At 35.8% G+C, this 23,267-nt stretch overlaps 4 protein-coding genes and 2 long non-coding RNA genes across 7 annotated transcripts; 3 read left to right on the plus strand and 3 right to left on the minus strand.

Moving 5' to 3' along the window:
• On the minus strand, nucleotides 1–2,888 carry LOC129567229 (uncharacterized). Of its 2 annotated transcripts, none has more exons than XM_055443885.1 (3): nucleotides 2,143–2,888; nucleotides 1,915–2,051; nucleotides 1–1,846 (listed from the first exon to the last, which is right to left on the minus strand). In XM_055443885.1, the coding sequence occupies exon 3, from the start codon at nucleotides 1,329–1,331 to the stop codon at nucleotides 438–440; it is 894 nt and encodes a 297-aa protein (XP_055299860.1). In that variant the 5' UTR covers nucleotides 1,332–1,846; nucleotides 1,915–2,051; nucleotides 2,143–2,888; the 3' UTR covers nucleotides 1–437. The 2 variants fall into 2 exon arrangements, with proteins under 2 accessions (XP_055299860.1, XP_055299859.1); XM_055443884.1 differs by having other exon boundaries at nucleotides 297–1,846; nucleotides 1,970–2,051.
• A 60-nt stretch (nucleotides 2,889–2,948) lies between these two features.
• Nucleotides 2,949–5,487, minus strand: LOC129567271 (uncharacterized). The gene is made up of 3 exons (XR_008687847.1): nucleotides 5,290–5,487; nucleotides 5,037–5,121; nucleotides 2,949–4,966 (listed from the first exon to the last, which is right to left on the minus strand). It is a non-coding gene; the product is annotated as an uncharacterized LOC129567271 (long non-coding RNA).
• A 1,894-nt stretch (nucleotides 5,488–7,381) lies between these two features.
• LOC129567272 (uncharacterized) lies at nucleotides 7,382–8,486 on the plus strand. The gene is made up of 2 exons (XR_008687848.1): nucleotides 7,382–7,484; nucleotides 8,169–8,486. It is a non-coding gene; the product is annotated as an uncharacterized LOC129567272 (long non-coding RNA).
• A 275-nt stretch (nucleotides 8,487–8,761) lies between these two features.
• Nucleotides 8,762–12,469, minus strand: LOC129567266 (uncharacterized). Its single transcript, XM_055443935.1, has 2 exons — nucleotides 10,166–12,469; nucleotides 8,762–10,089 (listed from the first exon to the last, which is right to left on the minus strand). Exon 2 carries the CDS (start codon nucleotides 10,060–10,062, stop codon nucleotides 8,884–8,886), a length of 1,179 nt encoding a protein of 392 aa, XP_055299910.1. The 5' UTR covers nucleotides 10,063–10,089; nucleotides 10,166–12,469; the 3' UTR covers nucleotides 8,762–8,883.
• Nucleotides 12,271–13,513, plus strand: LOC129567269 (uncharacterized). Its single transcript, XM_055443937.1, has 2 exons — nucleotides 12,271–12,896; nucleotides 12,983–13,513. The coding sequence occupies exons 1-2, from the start codon at nucleotides 12,271–12,273 to the stop codon at nucleotides 12,996–12,998; spliced, it is 642 nt and encodes a 213-aa protein (XP_055299912.1). The 3' UTR covers nucleotides 12,999–13,513.
• Nucleotides 13,514–16,962: 3,449 nt separating this feature from the next.
• Nucleotides 16,963–21,246, plus strand: LOC129567263 (transient receptor potential cation channel protein painless-like). Its single transcript, XM_055443929.1, has 4 exons — nucleotides 16,963–17,585; nucleotides 18,045–18,261; nucleotides 18,459–20,164; nucleotides 20,330–21,246. Exons 2-4 carry the CDS (start codon nucleotides 18,061–18,063, stop codon nucleotides 20,712–20,714), a joined length of 2,292 nt encoding a protein of 763 aa, XP_055299904.1. The 5' UTR covers nucleotides 16,963–17,585; nucleotides 18,045–18,060; the 3' UTR covers nucleotides 20,715–21,246.
• The last annotated feature ends 2,021 nt before the right edge of the window (nucleotides 21,247–23,267 follow it).

Genomic DNA, 23,267 nt, shown 5'->3' on the forward strand with positions numbered 1-23,267 from the left:
TTTGGAACTGAAGTTTTATTTTATTCTATTTCTCTTGAAAGTATATTTCTAGAACATAATTAATTTGACTACAAAAAGTATAATTTTCATTTTTTGTTGTTACCTACACTACCGTGCAAAAGTTTGGAACCACTAGGTATTTTTCATACAAATTGACCATTTTTGGTGGACTCATTAACATATTTCGGAAACACCTGCACTCTTGATATTTTGTGCATAGTTTCTACAACTTGTGATTTGCTATTGAAACGTTGTAGAAACTATGCACAAAATATCAAGAGTGCAGGTGTTTCCGAAATATGTTAATGAGTCCACAAAAATGGTCAATTTGTATGAAAAATACCTAGTGGTTCCAAACTTTTGCACGGTAGTGTAAATTTTCATCAAAGTGTTCTGGTTCGTTTGTTTGTGAACTATTGCTTCAGACACTAGTTATATCATGTTTCAATTCGGTTGAATTCAAGTTGGCGAACTAAGCCTTTCATCACTTCACCCACGATAGAACTGTGGAATTTGACAGTAATACCAGATTCTATTTCCACTTGGGATTTTAGCTTCCAAGTCATACAGTATTTCGGTGGTGGATCTTGTTCCATTCGGATTTTGTATACGAATCCCGGTTTGATGAGAATTGGATTGGGCAAACGAATTAGTACTAAGCTATCCAAATCCGCTTCACCATTATAAACGATACGTCCTTCACCCGAAGCTGTTGACTCTTCGCTTTCAGTAATCGTTATTTTCGTTGGAAATTTTACTGTGGCTTTCCATTGATTCAATATAAACTCGTATAAACGTGCACATTCGATTGCTCCCAATAAAATTGTTTTATTAGTAGAGAAAGTTGTCGTTTCAACGTTTTCAATGAATTGCGGATCATCCGTATCTTGTATTGTACGGTCACATACAACCACAGCGGCTTCATTCCATGTTGGATGGGTTCCATAGAATATTTTCCGCTTTGCCCTGAATAATTCGGGCTGAAAGTCTTTCGATGCGAATATTTGAATAATTTCTCTGTATTCATCAAGCGTAAATAGACCCCCATATGAACGATCAAATGCAGCAAACTCCTCCAATGACATCGACCCAAATGGCATTTCGTAGAACAAATCACCGAGTTGTTTTTGAACAATTTCCCTTGTCAATTGCTCTTGATTGCTGACCGACTTCACCCATGACATGCATGCTTCGATCAATTCAGCTTCTGTGCAGAACAATGAATCCATCTGCAAAATTCGTTTCAACACATTTTGATCGCAGTCCAGAAAGCTGCTTGATGAGAGTATTTCGTTCGTGTTGTATTTGATTTTGCTCTCACAAAATTTCATCAATCGTTTGTCTTCCAAAAGTATCGCAAGTCCTAGCCCATGCACATGTTTTCATTGGTGAGTGTGTTTAGCAAGAAGTCTTGACACGCATCCAAACATTCGGGGATGTCGTACTTTTTCCCCATGTTCATCACTTGTGCCACGTTTGCAGTTGTCACTTTTACTCGGCCGCAGTAAATGAATTGCAGAAACTCCTTGAACGCAGACGGAGAAGCGTCGACTATCTTAGCTTCGTCTTTCTCGAGCCAAGACCCATTGAGCATTGTACGGAAGACGTCGCTCGCGTTGGCTAACAAAAGCTTGTGCGCCGGAATACGCTCATGTTGATCGTTGAACTCGACATCGAAATGAAAATCGGCCATCTCCTCGTTCAGGTACAGCTTTTTACCGATGTTCAAAATGCCTTTGACGTTGTATTCTTTGGATGCTGAGTCAGTGGTTGCCATTGTCAGGCTTGTGTGTGATAAGCTGTGGAATGATTTGGTTGATGGTGGCGAATGGAAATCTCGAAAATACTGCAATTCAAAAGAGATGAAACAACAATAAATATTCAACTTTTAGCAAATATGATTGTGGCATTTACACTCAAGCTTCAAAGCCAATAGCAGCCTCTTGATTAGTGCGATTATTTCCCTCACCAATTGTTAAATCCAAGAGTATTGCAGAAAGTATTCAAATTGAGATTACTTTGGTTCTGATGTCCGAATATTGAGTGTGGACCTACAAAAAGAGGTGAAAAAATCGATTTGTGAATATAAAGCCTTTTGATTTGATTTTTTTTTGCTTTATGTAGAAGAAAATGACTTCTTACCTTCAAAGACAAAAAAGGAATCAACCGTCAGTCAGTTTTCTTCAATCTGGTCAACTCTCGACAATTTTGGTTTTATCTTGTAAAACACCTGCTATTAAAAAAATAAAATCCAAAAAAAAACAATTACAATTCACAGTTCAGAATATAATAACACTTTTTAGGGGTTTGAATACAGGACGATTGCATAGTGTATGCCAATTCTAATTTGATGTTTGATATTCAGCTCCATGCGTGCTCCAGTTTGAACTTACTTGGAAAGTCTATGGTTATATATGTGTTTCGAATAGTTTGATTGATGCCAAATATTCAAATAACTATAACATCTGGCTGGTGTGAGAATTCTTCTGCAAACTACATCAAGTGATTGTGGTTGAATTGAGATGAATTTTTGCTTCCGACAATGACTTTGAGATGATTTCAAATTAAACTGATTTTACAAAAGAGCTGAAGTGTTTCGCTCAACAATATAAACTGAATAAGAAAAACTGGAAAGAATATTGAAATTCTGTGTTTAATCGTAGAATAGTTTCAGGGTGACTGTTTCATAAGTGAGTTTTGTATGCGAATGAAAAATAGATTGAATTCAATGACAGCTAAAATGATAGAAAAGCCGGTTCACATTTTTGTGGTTATGTTGACCTGTTGATGTGTGCGAAAAAAGCAAGTGGTCCATGTATGAATGCTAATACTTTGTATTGGTGATGACAGCCCGAAATGTCACATTTGTTTACATTTTTTATAACATGAATTCCCATTTGAAATCCATTAGCGCTGCATAAACATAGAACATGGGTATGAAAAAAGCATTTATTTTGATGCATTGTATTTATTTCACTTTTTGATCGCAACAGTCGATACAAATGAGATACACGATTGAAAAGATTGTTTATATGAATTATATTTTATTATATTGAATTTTTCATTGAAAAAAAAAACTCCATTTTAATCCTTTGATTGCGATTTTTTAATTTTTGAATAATTTCGACTGCCACGATAAATAGAGATGAACCTCATATTTGGATTTTCAGAAATTTGAGAATTTATTGAGAAAATCGGAAAAAAATCAAAAGTGTCAAGATAAGAGGAAGAAAAATTTGAAGTTTTGCTATAAATTCGCATTTTTCATAGCACATGAACAAACAACTTTCGATATAGCTGACAAATTGTAACGAGTAAGCTATCACATGAAAGCTGGTTCAATTCCCTACATTTATTAAAGGGTTAATGACTTTATTGGAAAATATTTTGTTTAGTTCTGAGACATTGACTCGATATCATTTAGATTCAATGAAATATGATTTCTGTTTGTAAAAAAGAAAACCAATGTGCTATCGAAAAAAAACTCCATAAAAACAATATGAAAATGTATTGTAGCTTTTTCAGATAGGCTCAATGTCCGCTTTCCTAAACTCTGTAGAATCCTAGACAACGCACTAATCCCCGTGCAATGCCATCATTTTCAGGTATTGGTTCACCGTGGAACCGCACAATAACATCGGGCTCCAATCGTACTTCAGTTTTCATTTGGACACCAGTGCAACAATCAGTTGGTGGGGTTTGGACGAATCGAATTTCGTACATCATTCCGGGCTTGATGAGGATGGGTTTCTCCAATGATATACGTGTGGTGTCGCCAGTCTTTAAATTTATTTTGTTGTTGTGCAGGACAACCTCTTCACCTGAGGCATTCACTTGAACGATTTTTATCTCAGATGATAAATCTTCTTTGAGTTTTTTTGTTATTCCGATATTCCCAAAGTTTTGTGCAATAGAATGTAAGTACTAATGGCTCATTGGTTGAGAATCTCGTTGTTTCAATGTCTTTGATGAAATAGGGCGTTATCGAATATGTTGTCGTGATTGCTCGAATACACTTTATTTCATCCACTCCATCACATTCAATTGCTTCAAAGTGTTTACGACGTATTCCATTGAATATTTTCGGTTGAGCATTTTCAATTACGATCAAATGAACAATTTCTCTGTATTCGTCGAGTGTGAATAGACCGCCGTACAAAGGATCGAGTTTGGCAAAGCCTTCAATTGACATCGACGGAAAACGAATTGCGTAGAACAATTCACCTAAATGAGCTTCAACAATCTCCTTCGTCAAGCTGTCTTCTTCGCTAGCATTTATGACCCAGGCCATGCACGCCTCGAAAACGTCAGCTTCCGAACAGGAAAACGAATCCAGTTTCAAAATGTGTCCAAGAGCTTTTTTGTTGCAATCCAAGAAACTTGTCGATGAAAAAATGGCCTTCGTATCGAGTGCGATCATCAGTTCACATAGCCTCTTTAAATCGTTTTGTTTGTGGAGAATCTCCAGGCCATAAGCCCAGCAAACGTTGTCGTCGGTGATTTTTCGTCTCAAGAACTTTGTGCACAGGGCCAAACATTCAGTTACGTTGTACTTGTTGGCGAGATACATCACTTTGGCCACGTTGTCCATGGTCAGTTTCACTCGACCCAAGTAGAAGAATTGCAGGAACTCTTTGAAGGAGGCGATCGGCGCATCGACAATCTCGACTTCGTGCTCTTCAAGCCACGACCCATTGAACATCGTTTCAAACACATCGCTGACCGTGGTTAGCAACAGTTTATGCGCTGGAACTCGCTGGAACTCGCTGGAACCATCTCGAACTCGAACATGAAATGGAAATCGGCTTTTTCTTCGTTCAAGTACAATGTGGATCCAATCGTCGCGTAAACTCCACTCACAAAATCGTTGGTAGCTAGAGTGACGGCTGACATGATTGGAGAATATTGTGTTTTCACTTTTTGCAACAAGTAGGTAATACTCTGTCGGTCACAGGAAATCGATGCACTGGAATTTTGCGAATAAACAATAAATCAAATATAATTTTGAAGCAGACACATTTAGATGGTATACATACCTTTGGCAGCAATTTCCCGATGTTATCAGTGGGTTTGAACAAAATGAGGTTAGGTTCGTTTGGAAACGAATGTTGGTTGTTGATTCTGCAGAGAAATTAAATTCGATTGAAATTTATAGCTAAGAATGGAAATTTCTAAAAATCTCACTCATTGAAATTTGTTTTTGAATAATTCAAATCAGAATACGGACATTGCAATCTTTTCACACTCAACATTGAACAGAACATCTGATTCAAAATGAGTTTATCTTACCGTTGACTAATTTTGTTCTGCAATGTGGCAACGAAACACACAACGAATAAAAACCTTAATGCTGTTTGAAATTGTATAGTTTATTTGTTTTCTTCGAATGTTGAAATGAATATTCCGGATACAATGAAACTTTCAAGTTTTGTTTGTACTCTATGACAGCTGAAACGACAATGCCGCATTTGACATTTACCGATGTATTTGCATATGACAGTACCTTGATCCTATTCTAATGAGAGCCTATGTGTGAGTAAATAAACACAGCCCGTTAACTCAAATGTCATTACAAATTGATTTCAATTAAAGCGCGATTTGATTTCCACGGAATTTTTATTTCATTCTATTTCATTTGAAACTATATTTCTAAAACATAGTTCAGTCGATTACAAAAAGTATTATTTTCATTTTTCCTGTTATTTTTTATGAACGTCTTTTGGTTTGTTCATGTAAATTCTCTCCGACACTTGTTTCATGTTGAAATTTGGTTGAATTCGAGTTTCTGAATCAAACCTTGCATTACTCCGCCCCCACTTCCAGTAGAACCGTGGAACTTAACAGTGAAGGATTATGTTGTTGGAATTCATACAAAGTTCGCTCAAGACCAACAAAGATTTGTATTGGACAACGAAAAACAACTCGAAGACGTCAATCGTGCATGTGCAATGCATCCGGCTGGAGAAAGTGCGGCGGTTCCAGTTGCATTAAAATACACAACAGCATGCCTTTTTCTGTCGGTGGCGTTGAATTCTGCGCCATATCAAAAAGTTTTAGCCAATACAAATACTCTATTGAAGTCCCTATGCAATATTACCAAAATACCAGTGAAAACTCTGGTAGTGAACGTAGCTACAGTCGATACAATGATCTCAATCAAAATCAATCTCTGTAAATTCATCGCCAAAATTGCTGAACCACTTTTCGCTGACGATCTTCCAGGGGAAGCACCAAATCACAAAGAAATCTGGCAATTTGTACAGAAAATGATAAGCGGATGGGAAATGGCTGGTTTCATGGCAGACGTACTACGAGCCCATATTAGCCAAAGAATACTCGATGAAATCGCATCGTATAAGTCACGAAGTGATTCAATGCTGAAAAGATTAAACGGGAAGCCAATGGGTGCCTATAAGTTACTGTTTCCGAATGGCCCTGACATGGAACCACGAAAAATAAGCAATCTCAAATGGCTAGCGGCGAATTACAACAAATCCAGATATTCATCTTGGACAATTTTTGCAAACATTGACAGCAAAACAAGTATTCCTGTTGCTGAGCTGAGGCTGTTACTTGCCAAAAGACCAATAAAACGTACATGTTCGAATGAAGAAATCATTAAGAAACGACGATTTTAATTAGGTTTATTTAGAAAGCAGATAGTAAAAATGAGAAAATAATTATTTTTAATTATTTCAATTCAATTTGATGATTTTCTTTATTTTTTGACTAACTTCTAAATCAAATGCAGTGAATGTATAGCTTTGTTTCGTTTTTTTTTCTTCAGTTTTTCTTTTCATATCGTTTGAAATGTAAACATCATATTGAAATCGAATGAAAATATCAAAAAGTTACAATTAAAAAGAATCATTTACATTACGAACACGACGTTTCTTTATTAGAAAGTCTTTATTTTTATTCTTGATATGGCTGTAGCTGTAGAACTTCGGTTTCTTTGTCCAACCAAAGAGTGTCATTTACTCCTTCTATGCTTGGTAAACGTCCTTCACCACCAGCATCTAGTGCACCGGTTTGAACGTCCATCAGGTCGGTGTTTTTATCATCATTACTGGCGGCACTTGATGGGCTGAATTCATCATCATTTGCAGCTTGTTTTTCTAATGGTTTCAATTGACTGGTGGCTCTGCGATTCAGCGAGTCCAAATGGTGAAATGTTGTTTATTACTTTAATCAGCGAACATTTTTAAACAATGAATTATGTGCAATTTCATATTGTATAGCTTCTGTGTAATATAGAAAAGCCTCTTTTCATTCTTGTCGCCCCGCATAAATATCGCCGATATTTGAGTACGAGGGTCGCTGCATAAGTTTCTGGCCTAACCTATTTCTAGTGTTTTCAGATGCAATCTTACGATTCCATCGGAAAGTTTGACATTTTTTAGGCTAAAAAACACTATAGCAGGGATTGTTTTACATTACTGGGTGTGTCTAAGCCTCCTTTCCAAGGGATACCTGGAAAAATCGTAAATTTCAACAATAAACTTCATTTTTCGATATGGGAAAAATTGATTATTCTGTTGTTAACCACCTAACAAACTTCGTTTATCCTCAATTTAATAATTTCTGGCTAACGAAACCATTATTTTATATTTTGGGCCTGCAAATATTCGATTGAATGAAGGCATGTCAAAAGGTGAAAATTCATGAAGTGACAGATAGTTCCCAGTTTTTGGCCCATTTTCTGAATATTTTCATTCCAAAAATGTCCGCTTTATTCAGAATTCATGGCACTACAATTCCAAAGTATAATAACAGTCATGTAAATCATTTTTTCCCAGAACGAAGCATTGCAATTTGCGAAAATCGTCTGTTTTTTCAGAAATAAGGAAAATTTTCTGTTATTTTCAAACACGATACTATCACTAAAACCTTCTGGGATGACATGCTATACTCATAAATGATAATTTTGTAATCTCTAGTGACGATTGAGGGTTTTTCAGCCTATCAAAATTGCATTATTGAGAAATTGTAGGCCTATTTTTGTCCAAAACTCTTTTTTTTGGTTGAAAACATATTTGGAGGTTTTGACATGTGAAAGGCATTTACGTCACTAAAACCACATGTAATATTGACCTCATGCATGTCATACTAATGCCAAAGGATGCCCCAATCTCACTATAAGTCGTATGAGAATATTCCACCTTTAGGTTTCGCACAGCATCAATGTGTTCCGGCGTTACAGCTGATATTTTACGACTTTCCTGCGGACTCATTTTTGAGTGAGCTTCGTCAACATTTAAAATCGTTATATCACCTCTAAATACTTGGAATGGACCGAGTTTTATCACCCAAAGCGAATTTGAGGCTATCACGGCACTCTTGTTGAGTTAGTCCCTCTCAAAAATCGGAAAAAATCATTGCACAAAAATGTTTGCGGAAAAATTCAATTTTTTCATCAAATTGAAATATTCAAGCTCATAAAACACCACGATCCGTAGTGAATCAACAGTTGACGTCTGAGGAAACTTAGCTTAAAAAAGGTCAAACTTTTTGACTGACCCAAAGTTTTGCTTCGGAAAACACTAGAACTAGGTTAGGCCAGAAACTTAAGCAGCAACCTACGTAGATTCATGACGGTCAAACTGTAGCCAATTTTCAATCATTCTCAAGTACGATTAATCGAACATTTCTACCTATTCAAATTTCATTTTCCTCAATTATCGATCACCTTCTCGATACATAAATTGCCTAAAAACATGCTATTTTGTTCAATATAGAATCAAAATGAAAAACCAGAAAATTCAAAAGTTATAAATTTTAATTGATCTTTGCAATTTATGTGCTTGACAAGATGATTAACGTATGTAATGTCACCAATTAAATAGAAAATTAAAGTGATTTTCTTCGAAAAACAAAAAAACATCAATCATCCGATGAACTGTCATCGCTGTCTCGTGCTTTTTCCATTTGCTTGGACAAATCCTTAGCGGAATATTTGTGAATGATGTGTTGGATTTTCATTTTGGCTCGCTTCTTTAATGATTCATCTTGCATGTTGCGCAATGAAAAAGATACAAAATTGTCAAAATCGGATTCCTGTGTCGATACACCGAACAGCGGCATTGGTTGCAAATCGGGTAGTGGCGGTGGAAGTGCAAATTGCGACGATGAACTTGGTACATCAAATGGAGATAACAATGGTGGTGAGTCACAACGCGTAGATGAACCCGGCATTGCGAATGTTTTCGAATTTTTACCAATGCGGGTGTGATCGTCGGAGTTTTGAATCGAACCCGAACTCGATCCTGAACTCGATCCCAAATCCGAAGCACCATTTGACACCAATTGATTTGCATTGGTTGCATTCGCATCGAGAGTGGTGTCAATGTATTCCTGTTGTTTGCAAAAGTACGTCATCGCTTCGCGGTATAACTTTTCCATAGAGCGCAAATCAATGTCTCTGTATTTTCGTCTTTTCGGATTGGACACAATAATTTTGCTGCTCATCGAGTCATCGTTTTGGTCGAAAGAAATCGTTTCATTTTTGTTGACCAGGGTATTTTTGAATTGTTTATAGCGTTTGGTTAGCACGCCGAGTATTTTTGCCAATTCCTTCAACAAATCGTAAAATTGGACAATCACGTTGGGAAAAGTGGTGGTACTGAACTTGTTCTTTTTCAAATAATTCTCGTAGCACATGTCCAACGAATTTGAAGTGTTGTGTGCTTGAAGATTGATTTTTTCGCACCACATGCACAGCACTGCAGAGGCATGCATGTTATGATTGATTGCCATGTGCTCCAGCATCATCAAATAGGGGCCAATCATTTCGCAACATTTACACTTCAACACTCTGCCGGCGATGTTGACTTCCTTCTCCAAATAGTATTTGAAGTACTTGAATAAATCAAATGATGGATGGATGTTCAGTAATTGCATCATCAGTTTTGGCGTCATTTTCTCATACAATCCTGACTTTTCTAACTTGTAATCGAGAATGCACACTATTTTTAAGGAAATCATGCTGGAATTTTCCGTCCATGTTTCGACAATCGGTGCTATCGGACGACCGCTCAAATGCTCCAACATTTTTGAATTCATCTTTCTGACGACAAAATTCAGACGAGTCTGAAAATGAACAATCTTTCATCAACACACACTTTATTCACTCATTTTTATTTCGCTTAATTTTTCAATGACTTACCGAAAAAATGCCACTTCGAGATATTTCTATTCAGTAAAGTTGAACTGCAAAACTGGTTGAGTGCTAGTTCTTGCGTCTGTTGCTTGTGTAAAACTAACTCCAAATGCGATTATGATGAAAGCAATAGGCTCGCACAGTGTGGCGACGTTCAGAATTTGAAATGCTACAAAATACACACACACATACATATAAACAGACGTTTTGCCGGCTGTGTGCTCAATACACACAAATGTACAGCTCCTTTCCCCACTAATACCGACTTGCGATGTTATTGTGTTCTATACTAGCACCATTCAAATTATGGTCAATTAAATAAGCAAAAGAAAATCATTGGATCTCTCAAAAGTTCAATATCATCTGAAATATTGGATTTAAGATCCAAAAGAAATAAAAACCATCTTTTGAAAATATAATAGTTTATTGAATAAAAAAGGCGATAAAAAATGCAATGGTTCCATTGGTTTTATGATTGGGTTGAAGGATCCAAACGTATTTTGTCCCGCTTCTGTTTATATATTCGGTAATTTGTCCGATAAAATCTTGTCCCAATAAATTGGAAACGATGCTTTGGATTTTAGCTTGCTCTCTGAGTTGACCAGCTTTGATGTGGCTCAATGCTGAAGTGATGAAAGTAAAAGGCGATTTGGACTGTTTGTTGAAGAGAGTCAATGGACTTGAAACCAACGTGAGGCATGTGAAAAATGCATCTTCGAATTAGGCTATTCAAAATGAGGCAGGGACTGCGACACATCAACTTCGGTCGGACCTATTTCAATCTTTAGATTTGAAGCAAATTACGTTTTAATTCCGACCAGGTCAGCCCTTATCTAGTCAGCCCCCATGCTCTAGTCAGCCCCGAACTATAATTGTACGATTTGGTATGATTGAACCATTGCATTTTATCAACATTCAATAGGATCATCATTGATCATATGTGGTATATCGCTGCGCTGTTAGACTCTGTTTGCTTTGCCTTTTTTGCCATCGTGTTTGACATTGTATTCAGAATATGAAAATATAACATTTGTAACTACAGTCTATTCCAAACACAAAGTGACCGCAGAGGCAAGTTTCCAATACAACGAGATCAGTGCGAATACAAATACAATCAAAGAACTCTCTTTGACTGCTGCAAATTGTGTGTGAACCTGAACGTTTGTGTGAGTTTGTGTTGAACAAGTGACTGTTCGTGCCAAAAACCGCGACCGTTTAATGTGGTATATGATTTAATTTCGACATGTAATTAATTAATTTGTATGCAAAAATTTATTTATAAACCTGCCTGTTATTGTGCAAACAATTTGAAGAAAAGTTTTTCAATGTTTAGATTAATGTATACGTGAGCTTTGTGTGTAAACTGAACCGTGCATGCAAAAACTTGTCCGATTTAATTCGGAACAAAGTGAACATTATAATAATCTGCGTCTCTTCTGTTTCAAACTGTCATTCTGTGTGAATGGTTTTCGGCGCTCAAACTACTGTCATTTGCAACTGATATCGTGTTCTGTGATACATTCAATTTTCTTTAGCTCTTCATTTAATTCATAAAAGCCAAAAATTATTCAACGTAAATTCGAGTGAGCTCAGAATAATTTCAAACACATTGGAATCTACATCAACGTCAGACGAAACACTTTCATCAACATGGCCGAAGGACAAATTGTACAAACTGAATCAATTTTCAATTTGCGTATTCCAGTCAACAAGTTGGACAATTTTTGGTCACCACAGGTTGTGGTTCAAGGGATCCCGTGGAATGTTAACGTGAAAAAGAAAATCATTGGTACTCAAGAATGGCTCGCCGTTTATTTGTACTGCAGAAAAGTCGAAAAATCGCATGATTGGGCGATTACTGCTGATGCAACGTATCGACTGAACTCTTCTCATAGCCAAAACACAATCGAAAGAAATGGTGGTCCATACTTCTTCGATTACATGGGAATGGGTTATGGTTTTCCAGGAATCATCAAGTGGAAGGATCTTTTCGATATTGATAAGGGTTATGTTGAAATTGAACGATCAATTTCAATATCAAAGTCAAGGTTGCCGATCCAAATGATGGAAACGCAAGCAAACTGGTGGTTGATTTCAACAAATGTTGCGAAATGAGCAAACAAATGACATTGAGACTCACTGTCAATAATATTGATAAACTCATGGCGGTACGAACACCAGAATTCGTCCTGCAAAATTTCCATTGGGATTTAACCGTTTTCAAATATTCTGGTGGTCTTGACATTCGATTGAGTGGTAAAAACGGGTCTAACCAAACTCCACACAACGTGAAGATCGACTTCAAAATGCAATCATCGGTTGGAGGAGTGCAAAACATCGAAAAAGGCTGTAATATGCAGCTTCGGCATCGTCAATGTTCCAACATAGTCCCAATTATATCATGGGAGGAGCTCATCAAAAACGAAAATGGATTCGTCGTCAACAATTCCGTTCAATTCGAAGTCAAAGTCGAAGTCAAAGTGAATAAACCAGAAGAAGGAGAACCGAACGCAAAAAAACGATGCACAGCAAACTCACCTGAAGCTGAAGCAAATGCTTTAACGTTGGAATGCGCGATCTGCTTGAACAAAATCAAAGGTCAAGACTTATCGTCAACCTACTGCGGTCATTTATTTTGTACGAAGTGCATCACGAACGCTGTCCAAGCTCATAAGCGCTGTCCATCATGCAATACGGACCTCGACTTGAATAAGTTGCATCGCTTCTACTTGCCAATGTAATACATTGCATTTTTTTAAATTCAATTATCGAATGAAAATTTGCAGAGTGTTATTATCAATTTGTTTCTATTTAAATTTACAGTGTGGACAAAGACTAGTTGGACGATTGGCTCCTTATCATTCGTTAAATTGGCTGGCGATCGATGAAAAATAGCTTATCCACCAGTAAATCGATTTCATACATCCTTGTGAGGCCTTTCGCTTATCGCAGAACAAACATATTATTTTCAACACATTCAAAAAAATTTAAGGAACACTTCTAGATTAGTAACGCGAAGAACCGTTCATAAAAATTGATGAAAGAGATCATATAAACTGAACAGAAGAAAAACTATTCATCAGCAAGGAAATCGGAAATTATTAGCAAAATAGATCTTTTTAATATTGAACATGATTTAAATTCTAAACTTGAATGAATGCTCTTCAACAAAAAATTTTTTCTTCAGAAATTCACATCGCAACGGTTTGATCTATAGAAATAAACCACAAAAGAATATTCATTTAGTTGAATATCAGATAGCATTCAGGATTTAAAGCGTACTTAAGAATACAGCAAATTTTGTGAAAAATCGAATTAAGTTTCCTGAATAAAAATTGCGAATAAACATTTTAATGGTATTGTTTATTTTCAGACATTTGTTGATCATATCCTGTGCCAATAAATTGAAAACGATTCTTTGAATAGCGGATTTAGCTTGTACTCTGAGTTGTTCATTGGTGGCATGGACGATTTAGACTGTTTTCTGAATGAGCCCATGGCAATGGTTCTTCCAGCTGAAGTATATAGAAATGCATCTTCGAATGGGGAGATTTTAAATCCGACGGGCACTTCGATTGAATCTCGATTTCAATCGCTCGGTTGAAGCAAACAGATCATTGGTTCATTTGACTGAATCTTCATTTTTATGGTTCTTGATCCTTGTTGTTCATAATAATGTCAAACACAAGGTATTCATGGCTTGTTGGCTTTGCCTCTTTTGCCATCGTGTTTGACACTGTAATCAGATGTTGAAAATTTAAAATTTGTCATTGCAGTCCATTCCAAATACAAATTTACCGCAGAGACAAGTTTCCAATACAACGAGATCAATCCAAATACAAATACAATCAAGGGACTTGATGCCGCAAATCGTGTGTGAACGTTTGTGTGAGTTTGTATTGAACAATGAATTGATTGTTCGTGCCAAAAACAGCGACAGTTTAAAGTGGTGTCCAGTCGATTATTTAATTTTGACATGTAGTTAATTAATTTATATGTAAGAATTTATACACAAATTTCAAAGTGGAAGAAGCTGCCGGAAATTCGAAAAAACGCCGTGGATCAAGCCCACCTGAAGCTGAAATATTGGAATGCGCTATCTGCTTGAATCAAGAACCAAGAGGCATCATCAACGGTTTGTGGTCATTTATTCTGTTCGAAGTGCATCAAGAACGTTATTCGAGGGGTGAACCTAAAATCGTACTAAAAACCCGAAAATCGGCAAAAAATTAATTTGTTTCTACCCATTTTTTCAGCGCAAAAAAGGACTAATGTTCATCGTCAAACCGAATTCTCACGGAGAGTTTGATGGTTCATGAAGAACTTCACCTGCAATACCGGATTCCATTGATAATCACGAATACATTAACCTTTATCAAGAATTTAATTTACTGTTTTGAAACATCCGAATTCCATCTGTTCACATTTCTTCTTAATAGAAAAAAAACATATTTCATAAGAATAGACCTGGAATTGAAAATCATCTGGAATTTAGTAATTAAGGTCTACAGATAAAATACAAAGAATCTTTGAAAAACACAATAGGTGAAGCAAAGTTGTAGCTAAGAGTCCAAAAAACAAACTATGTTCAGAAAATCACATTTGGTTGATGTTTTGAGGCAAAAAATCTGATTTTTTCGAAAAATTCGTATTTTCTGGATATATCTTACAAATTATTAGAGTTTTTTGGCCACTTTGGACCAATTTTAGAGCGTTTGGTGGACATTGGTCAAATTAAGATATGCCAACAGCCATATTTCAGTTTTCAATGTATTTTATATTAAAGCTTATACTTACAGCTAAAAATAAGCCCAATACGATCTGCCTATGATGTCTAATTGGATAGTTATGGCTCTTTCAGTGATGAAATAACGATATTTTGACACTAATTATCACTTCAGGAGCCATGAGTACCCTACCAGACGTCAGAGGCAGGTGATATTAACCTTATTTTTCAGCTATGAACATCAACTTTGAAATGCCATACCGCTAAAACTGAAATATTTCATATGCCATGATATAAATTGGCTCAAGGTCCAACACTACCTCTGAATATTTGTTCAAAAATCACATTTTCCACTCAAATACTTGAAGATCATCTTTTTAAATAACTCGAACATCAGAACAAATATTGCAAGATTGCTTGTAATGTTTTTTTTAATATTTGAGAAGGAAAAATCATTTTTTATGGAGAAAATTTGATTTTTGAACCAAATTCGAAGTGTTGTTGTGGACATTAAGCCAAATCAAATCGAATCATGGCATATGAAATATTGAAACAGAACATGATTTTTTCGGGCTGATGTACAGGACAAAGTTACTCAGTTTTACATTGGCTACAATATTGTTCAAGGAAGTGGCCAAAAAACTCCAATACTTTGTAAGATATATCCGGAAAGTTCGAATTTTTCGAAAAAAAAATCAGACTTTTTGCCGCAAAACACCAACCAAATATGATTTTCTGAACATAGTTTGTTTTTTTGGACTCTTAGTATAAAAAAGTAACACGCTACCACCAATACTGAATGATTTATGAAAAAATGAAAAAGTCAACATTGCTGAAAACTCGTGTTGAAAAAAAATTACCAAAGTCGATAAAATAAAAACGCCAACCAATTTTGCAAAACCCAGTTGAGGTTTCACTCAGCTAGAGTAGTACTAAAACGTGGGATATACCAAGTTCAGAACGTATACCTTGTGTTGCACTGTGTTATCAATGGCGGATAGAAATTGCAATCATTATGTTTGAAAAAGACATAAATTGGGCATACGGTTAGTGCACATCATATTTCACCATAAAACTCGTCGAATTCAATTCAACAACGAACAAATTTTATGCACGAATTTCCCATAAAGCAGAGAACAGAAGAATTGCAAAATACAGTGTGTTTAGTGGCATATTCTATACGCACTATTGAGTCACAGACTGAAAGCCCTCACTCAGCGCTAGCTAATGGTAACAATGAACAACTGTTTTTAATAAAGCATATAATTACATGCACAAATTATGATTTCTGTCAATTTTCCTGCAACATAATAAAACAGTATTATTATTGTACGTCAGTTTTGTTCAATGGGCGTTTGAATGTTTTGTTCAAAAGCCGTACACTTGAGAATTTAATAATTATGCAAATACAAATGCAGAGTATGTATTGCAGAAAACATAGTACATATTATAAATGGGTATGAATGAAATGAGAGGAAAATGTAATAGTGTTTAATTAATCGGTTCATTGCTTTTGATTAAAACATTTACAAAAAGAGTGCTCCAACCAAGTGTTCAAACCATACTTGATCGCTTGAAGTTTTGCATAAGGAAAAATGAACAAAAATGCAATTCTATAGATAAACCAACGTTGAAACGTAGCTGTGTACAGTCGGACACTATAGCACCGTTAGTTTGTTTACTGAAGTTGACGAAAAAGAATGCGATGAACAATGTGAAAGCATGTGAGCCGGCGAAATGATGCAAGTGTGTGTATTAACACGATCCATTGAATACCATTCCAATGTTGATTCTCTCTTCTCTTATGAAAAAAGAATACGTACATAGAATGTCCCATGACGTATTGTAAGGAATAGCACATTGAATTAAATACACTGTAACATATTTCTAAGTCTATTCGGACACAACTGTTGATGTGTGTGCTCAGAAGAGTACATAAAGTAACGCATTCATTGACGATACATCCGACCGTTGAGTCTATAATGCGTGTGCTATACAGGGAACACTCATACAACGGCATGTGTTATACTCTGTTATAGACGCACATGTATGTACAAACAGATGTTTCAAACGTCACTCCATCCGTGTTAGACAGTCAAATGTCATTTCAGTCACAAGGTTGCTGTCGCTAGTCAGAGAAATGTTTTGTTTTCATACGAATTTTTTCGATTCTGACGCAATGTATATCATTCAGTTAATGTTTTAATCCAATAAAAAAAAAGTTGTGTTTATTTCAAGTGTTTACTATAAGCTAAAGCAGACAACAACAAAATACCGCTCGTTATCGCTTTGATGGAAAAAAGTGCACTGTACTTAGTTCAACCTTATCCCGAAAAATTTGTGTTTTGATTCGGTGTCCGCTGAAAAGTTTTATAGCCTTTAAAACCTTCGACAATATATTGAGTGTTTCACATGAAATTCATGGGCTAATAATAGAACATTCGAAGAAAAAGTTCATAGAACACGAACTTGAAACAGATTACGTCAGTCCCATTTCACGGCGGTGAATGTTTATCTTATCTCGTTGTTTGTATTCAGTTCGATTGGTGCTGAATGTGCGCTTGTTATTCCCAACAACTTAGTCATTTGCCGGTTGTTTCGATGTGATGGTGTGAATTACATGAAATTCTTTTCGTAGAGTAAGCAAAGTGAAGGTGTCGAGCCGAATTTCATGCGTTTTCATTGATTTTTAATGAATTTGTGAGTTTATTTTTTCGTGAATTAAATTTAGTGTGAATTTGCTTAATTCTGCTAAAAAAAACTCTGCTAAATTCTGTAACTTGGCATAAATACGTTCATTTCTGTTGGAATGTGTTTCAGTGGTTGAATTTTTTAACTTTTGGCTCTATTTCCGAAGCGAACGATAAATACCTTACATGATCTTATTGATTATCTGTGTAATGTGACACTGAAAATAAATAACAGTGGAGAAATTGTTGAGAATTTCTGTAGACAATGACATTAAAAACATCGGAATTAGGCTAAAGTGTCCAGAAAATTATTTCTACGCAGACCTGCGTATTTCTCATTCCACAATTGTGCAGCGATTTAAAATGAGTCGGATGATTCGTAATTATTCGCCTAGAAAATAGTGCCTAGAGTCACTTATAAAGATATAAATTACAAAAATTGTACAAAAAAAACTGTTGTTTTCGACAGATAATTTGTTGGCACTATGACAAAAACCACGTCCGACGTTTTAGATGAACTGAAATCATTTCGTTCGCGTCTTTTCGAAATTGACACTGATGACGATGGCGCAAAGTCGAAATTGGATAACATTTTGGATGAATATCGAAATAGTGACAAATATGAAGCAAATCAATTCGAAGCTTTCGCTGAAGAATACCTCATCACTCAATTCGGCCTTGATAATGTATGGAAATGTGGTATTTTGAAACTTTAGCACAACGTTTTGTAAAGAACAAATTAAAAAAAAATTTAAATTTTTCTTGGCAATTTTCAAACATGCTTTGCTTTGCCTTGTGAAAATATTTCAAAGCATTTCATATTCATTTCTTCTTCTTTTTCTCTTTCTCTTTCTCTTTCTCTTTCTCTTTTTCCTTTTCCTAGTTGAACAATGAAGCAAAATCCAAAGTCGAGTCGCTTCTTATCGACGGTGAACTTCCATCGCTACGGAATGAAGATGCTACCTATTGGGATCGTGACCGTTTGATGTTCTGTCTTGTGTTAGACAATGAAGACGTGTTTGCAAAGGCTTTAAAATTGGTTGCTGAAAAAAGGCCTGAGGAACTACCGAAATTGGGTTCCGAAATAAGTGATTCAGACTCGAGTGAAGGAAGTGATGTGGAAACATTGGATACGTGGCGAGATGTGTCTCTAGTGAAAATTGCTGTTTTACGTGGTTTGGATACTGCACTAGAGGCGTTAGGATCAATAAATGAAGTGTTTAATTTGTCAGCGATAAATTACGTGTACGAATTTGGACGTTGGCAATCGCTGCAAAATTTATTAGAAAAACGCAGTGAAATGGAGTGGAATCCAGTGAAACTAGGTGATTTCATTACATTTTTGATGGGAGCACAGACATTCGACAAAGAATTCCGTGACACCGAAGAAGGCAAAGTGGACTTTAGTAAATGTGTCGATTTGCTATTCAAATACGCCGAATACGAAATCAATGAGCAGAATGAAGATCATTATTCGGCGTTGCATTTGGCTGTGATGTACAACAAACCAAAAACCATATTCAAATTGCTGAAAAAAGGTGCTTACATCGGTGTGCAAGACAAATCCGAACGGCCGGCCATTTGGAACATTCACCCAAAAACATTGGAAAAGTATTTCGATCAGTGTATCGAAGGTGACGACTTGATTGTGTTCAATTTTGAGAACTTGATCGCTCCATCGGAAGACTATCCGAATGAGTTGACCGCCATTGAATTTATGTCGAATTCAAATGATCTCAAGTATTTGCTTGAACATCCACTGATCGCATCCTTTCTGTTTCTCAAGTGGAATCGATTGGCGTTGATTTTTTACCTGGATTTTCTGTGCTATTTCCTGCTTTCAATGTTAACAGGCTTCATTTCGATGTATTACCTCACCGAACCCGAAAAGTACCTGAATGTTATGTGTGTTTTTGCATTCATTTTCACGATTTACGTAGCAATTCGACGGACATTACAGGTGATTTATTCGTCGAAGAGTTACCTGCGGAGCTGGGAGAATTACATGAATTCTCTGTTCACCTTTTTGATTGTGGTATTTTTGATGGTATTCGTGATCTCCGTACCTTGGAACCTTCACAGTCCAACGCTGGCTGCAATTTGCATCATCATGATAACGTACGAATTCTTCACCTTGGCCGGCACTTTTTGGCACTTCTCAATCTACTCCGAAATGTTTATCGTCGTCTTGAAAAATGCCATCAAAAGTTTGCAATTGTATGCGATTTTTTTACCGGCATTTTCCCTGCTCTTTTATATTCTACTGAGAGATTCAACGGCCAAAGTAAATGATGGACCAAATTTAAACAAATTTCCAACACTCAGCGCTTCCATTGTCAAAACCATTGTGATGTCCGTCGGAGAATTTGACGTTATAAATGTGAATTTTGATGTGAACACCATCAGTATTTATATTTTCGTTGGGTTTCTCTTTCTGATTTCAACGGTTTTTATGAACCTGATGAACGGTCTTGCCGTTAGCGACACACAGAAAATCCAGTCCAAAGCACGATTGACCAGCTTCAAGCGAAGGAGCCAAGTCTTAGCTCGATATGAGGAAATTTTGACACATCAAAATCACTGGTTTCGGTATGCGATATTTTCTTTTGAATTTTTTTTAAGTTTTGAATTTTTTTCTTGAAGTTTTTTTCATCTTATAATTTATCATTAGTTTCAAAGGGAGCATTTGATGTTATTTGTTGTCTATTTGAGTTAATGATTTAATTTTCATCGTCTTTTTTGCTCTAACTCTAGTGACAAATATCCGAAATTATGGAAAATCACGCGGTTTTTCACCCACATCAACACCTTTGTCTACCGTGACAAGAGAATCTATGTGGAACTGGACGACGAAAACACCGTTTACTCGGTCAAAGTGATGCCTTCAAACATTGTTTGCTTGAGGGTACCCCTGAGAAGTTGGCTGAGGTTTCGATGGGCAAGAATGGGCCAGACAATTATACAAAATGCACTTGAAATCCGTGAAAAACAGGAAGTGGAAAAGCGTCGCGTGAGTCGTAAGGAATTCGGAGAAAATAGCCAGGAAAGCCTCCTAAACAGAATCACGGAAATTGAAAACACTCTGAAAACCATAGACACCGACCTCAAAACAATTATGGAAAAGTTGAGTGAAAAGTGAAATTGAAATTGAGCCAAAAGATACCAAATATTTGAACTGAAAATTGTGAATATTTTCAAAATTGAAAAATTGAACAAACATCTTAGTTCATCTTTTGCAAAGCAACTAAAATTCAAAACTAGAATAAAATGTAAATGCATTCAGAATACAAAACTTTCTCAAGGCTACTTATTTATTGTTGAATTAGGCATCAATTGTACTCTAAGGGAGAGACACGAAACTTAAGTGAGTAATTAATTAGAACATTATTATTCAACGATAATAGGAAAAATAGAAGAAATTAGTGAATTTGGTTTGCCAATGGAGATATTTTATTGTTCACAAAATAGTCCCGTTAGGTCTTCCATAAGCGTTGTATTGACAGTGTAATACGCTCTGCAAGCGATTTTACTAGAAAAATTAGAGGACATAAAGCAAAAAATATATAAAATTGAATGTAACTAGACTCTAATAGAATTTGTGTCTCGTCCCTAGATTGTACTTGAATCACTCAATCAGTGTTATTACGAATAAAATTGGAATTTGTTTGGAATTTTTCATTTTTAACATGACATTTTCACATTTTCTATCTAAAGTGAAAGTTTCTACTTCTGCGAAGAAAAAAACGGGTCTTTTAGCATAAAGAAAGAACGGAGAAAATAAGAAAAAGAAGTTTATGTGAAAGATAAGGTGAGTTATTTCAGCTAAGAGGACATTAACCTGTATTGTGCTATCATCATCTTGGCGAATTCCTTTAAACTATTAGCTTATCGGTATGTAACCTATGCTAGATACAATCGATAGCGATATCTCATTCAGCGTTCAATGGTTTCTCTTTCAAACACTGATAAGATCACGGTGTTTATTCCAAATCAAAAGGAAAATATCTATGGATGTGCCCATATCTTCAATGACTTTTTTCCTGCTTGAGCTCAATTGTTTTGGCGCCACTTTCGTTTCTGCTTCCCTCCTTTTTGCTTTGGTACGATTCAAGATTATTCAGCTCACTATTTTGATCGATTTATGCGTCACATTTTTTCGATTGAAAAAAAGTTTTGCAAAGTTTTTATCTTTCAATCCCGAAATATTTTTGATGTTTCTCGAATTGCAAATTGAAATGCCTCGCCACAAATGTTCCATGGATTCTAAACGTTTTTGATTATTGAGTGTTAATATTCATTCATTTATCGCATTCGTTTCAATACTACAGAGTAATTTTCACATCCATTCATCGTTTCGAAGGAAACCATTTTTTTGCATAGTATAAAATCGGGCGTTTTTATGATCACTGTACTCGTGTGAGTAGCAAGCGTAGATACTTAATATGAGGTTAATTTTTGGGTGTTTGCTGTTGAGACACACGAGATTAATAGGTAAATAACAATGTGTTTCACTTTATCACGGAGGACGGTAGTCCGACAAGTGACGCACCATAGACTGTGCATTTCAAACCAAATTAAAAGAATTACATTGGTAATCCCGAACTTTTCCGTACCGTTGGCCTGCGTTGTCCGTTGGTACTTTTGGTTATTTTTTGTGAATTTTCTTGAATAAAGGCAGTGAAAATATAATAATAAAAATAAAGTGAAAAATCGGTCACTTTAACTAAAACTTCGACAATTTTGTATGAGAGGTACCCGTAAACCGATTCCTTTTGGCTTCAAACTTTCTGAGGTTTCATTTTTTGGAGAAAAAATAAGATTCTGAAAGTTTCATGTTGATCGGGCGTTTGCAGAAGTTTGATTTTTTGTCCTCAATTTTTTTCCAAGAAAATGTCGACAAAAATTGAGGACAACAAATCAAACTTTTGCAAATGCGATCAACATGAAACTTCCAGAACCTTATTTTTTCTCCAAAAAATGAAACCTCAGAAAGTTTGAAGCCAATCAGAATCGATGGGTACCTTCCATACAAAATTGTCCAAAAACCGGTAATTTTAGTCAAAATTTCAAAAAATTTGTATGAGAAGTATTATAGCTGCACAGTTAATAATATATTATTAATAATTATTAATACTATATTATTAACTAGGCGGTATTAACAACTGATACGATATTAACATCGCCTGTTAATATCGCTATTACTTACTAGTTAATACCAGTTAATACCGGTATTATCATACTAATATATTATTAACATGCGATGTTAATACCGATAGTATGATCATACTATATTATTATGATTTTCATGATAATATTTTATTAACATCCATGTTAATAATTAAACTGCTCCCGGTTCTGGAAGTGGATCTTCAGGATGGGCCAGGGCATTGCCAAACCGGATCTGGTCCATCCTGTGGGTCCACCAAAACCCACTTCTAGAATCGGGAGCAGTTCTGAACGATCCTTGAGATCCACCAAAACCCACTTCCAGAACACAAGTTCAGTGTAAATGTACATTTATTTACACGAAATGTTAATAATTATTAACATGGATGTTAATAAAATATTATCATGAAAATCATAATAATATAGTATGATCATACCATCCGTATTAACAACTGATACGTTATTAACATCTCCTGTTGATATCGCTATTACTTACTAGTTAATACCAGTTAATACCGGTATTATC

Source organism: Sitodiplosis mosellana, unplaced genomic scaffold (genome assembly GCF_009176505.1).
Source record: "Sitodiplosis mosellana isolate CC-2019 unplaced genomic scaffold, AAFC_SMos_1.0 Smas_scaffold_10, whole genome shotgun sequence".
NCBI classification, from domain to species: Eukaryota; Metazoa; Arthropoda; class Insecta; order Diptera; family Cecidomyiidae; genus Sitodiplosis; species Sitodiplosis mosellana.

Excerpts from the sequence above, each read along its gene's own strand:
- LOC129567263 (XM_055443929.1), top strand. The coding sequence starts at position 18,061 with ATGACAAAAACCACGTCCGACGTTTTAGATGAACTGAAATCATTTCGT. Across the intron at positions 18,262-18,458 it reads CTCAATTCGGCCTTGATAAT|TTGAACAATGAAGCAAAATC; the intron begins GTATGGAAATGT and ends TCCTTTTCCTAG. Across the intron at positions 20,165-20,329 it reads CATCAAAATCACTGGTTTCG|TGACAAATATCCGAAATTAT; the intron begins GTATGCGATATT and ends CTCTAACTCTAG.
- LOC129567269 (XM_055443937.1), top strand. The coding sequence starts at position 12,271 with ATGAGCAAACAAATGACATTGAGACTCACTGTCAATAATATTGATAAA.
- LOC129567229 (XM_055443885.1), bottom strand. The coding sequence starts at position 1,331 with ATGAAATTTTGTGAGAGCAAAATCAAATACAACACGAACGAAATACTC.
- LOC129567266 (XM_055443935.1), bottom strand. The coding sequence starts at position 10,062 with ATGAATTCAAAAATGTTGGAGCATTTGAGCGGTCGTCCGATAGCACCG.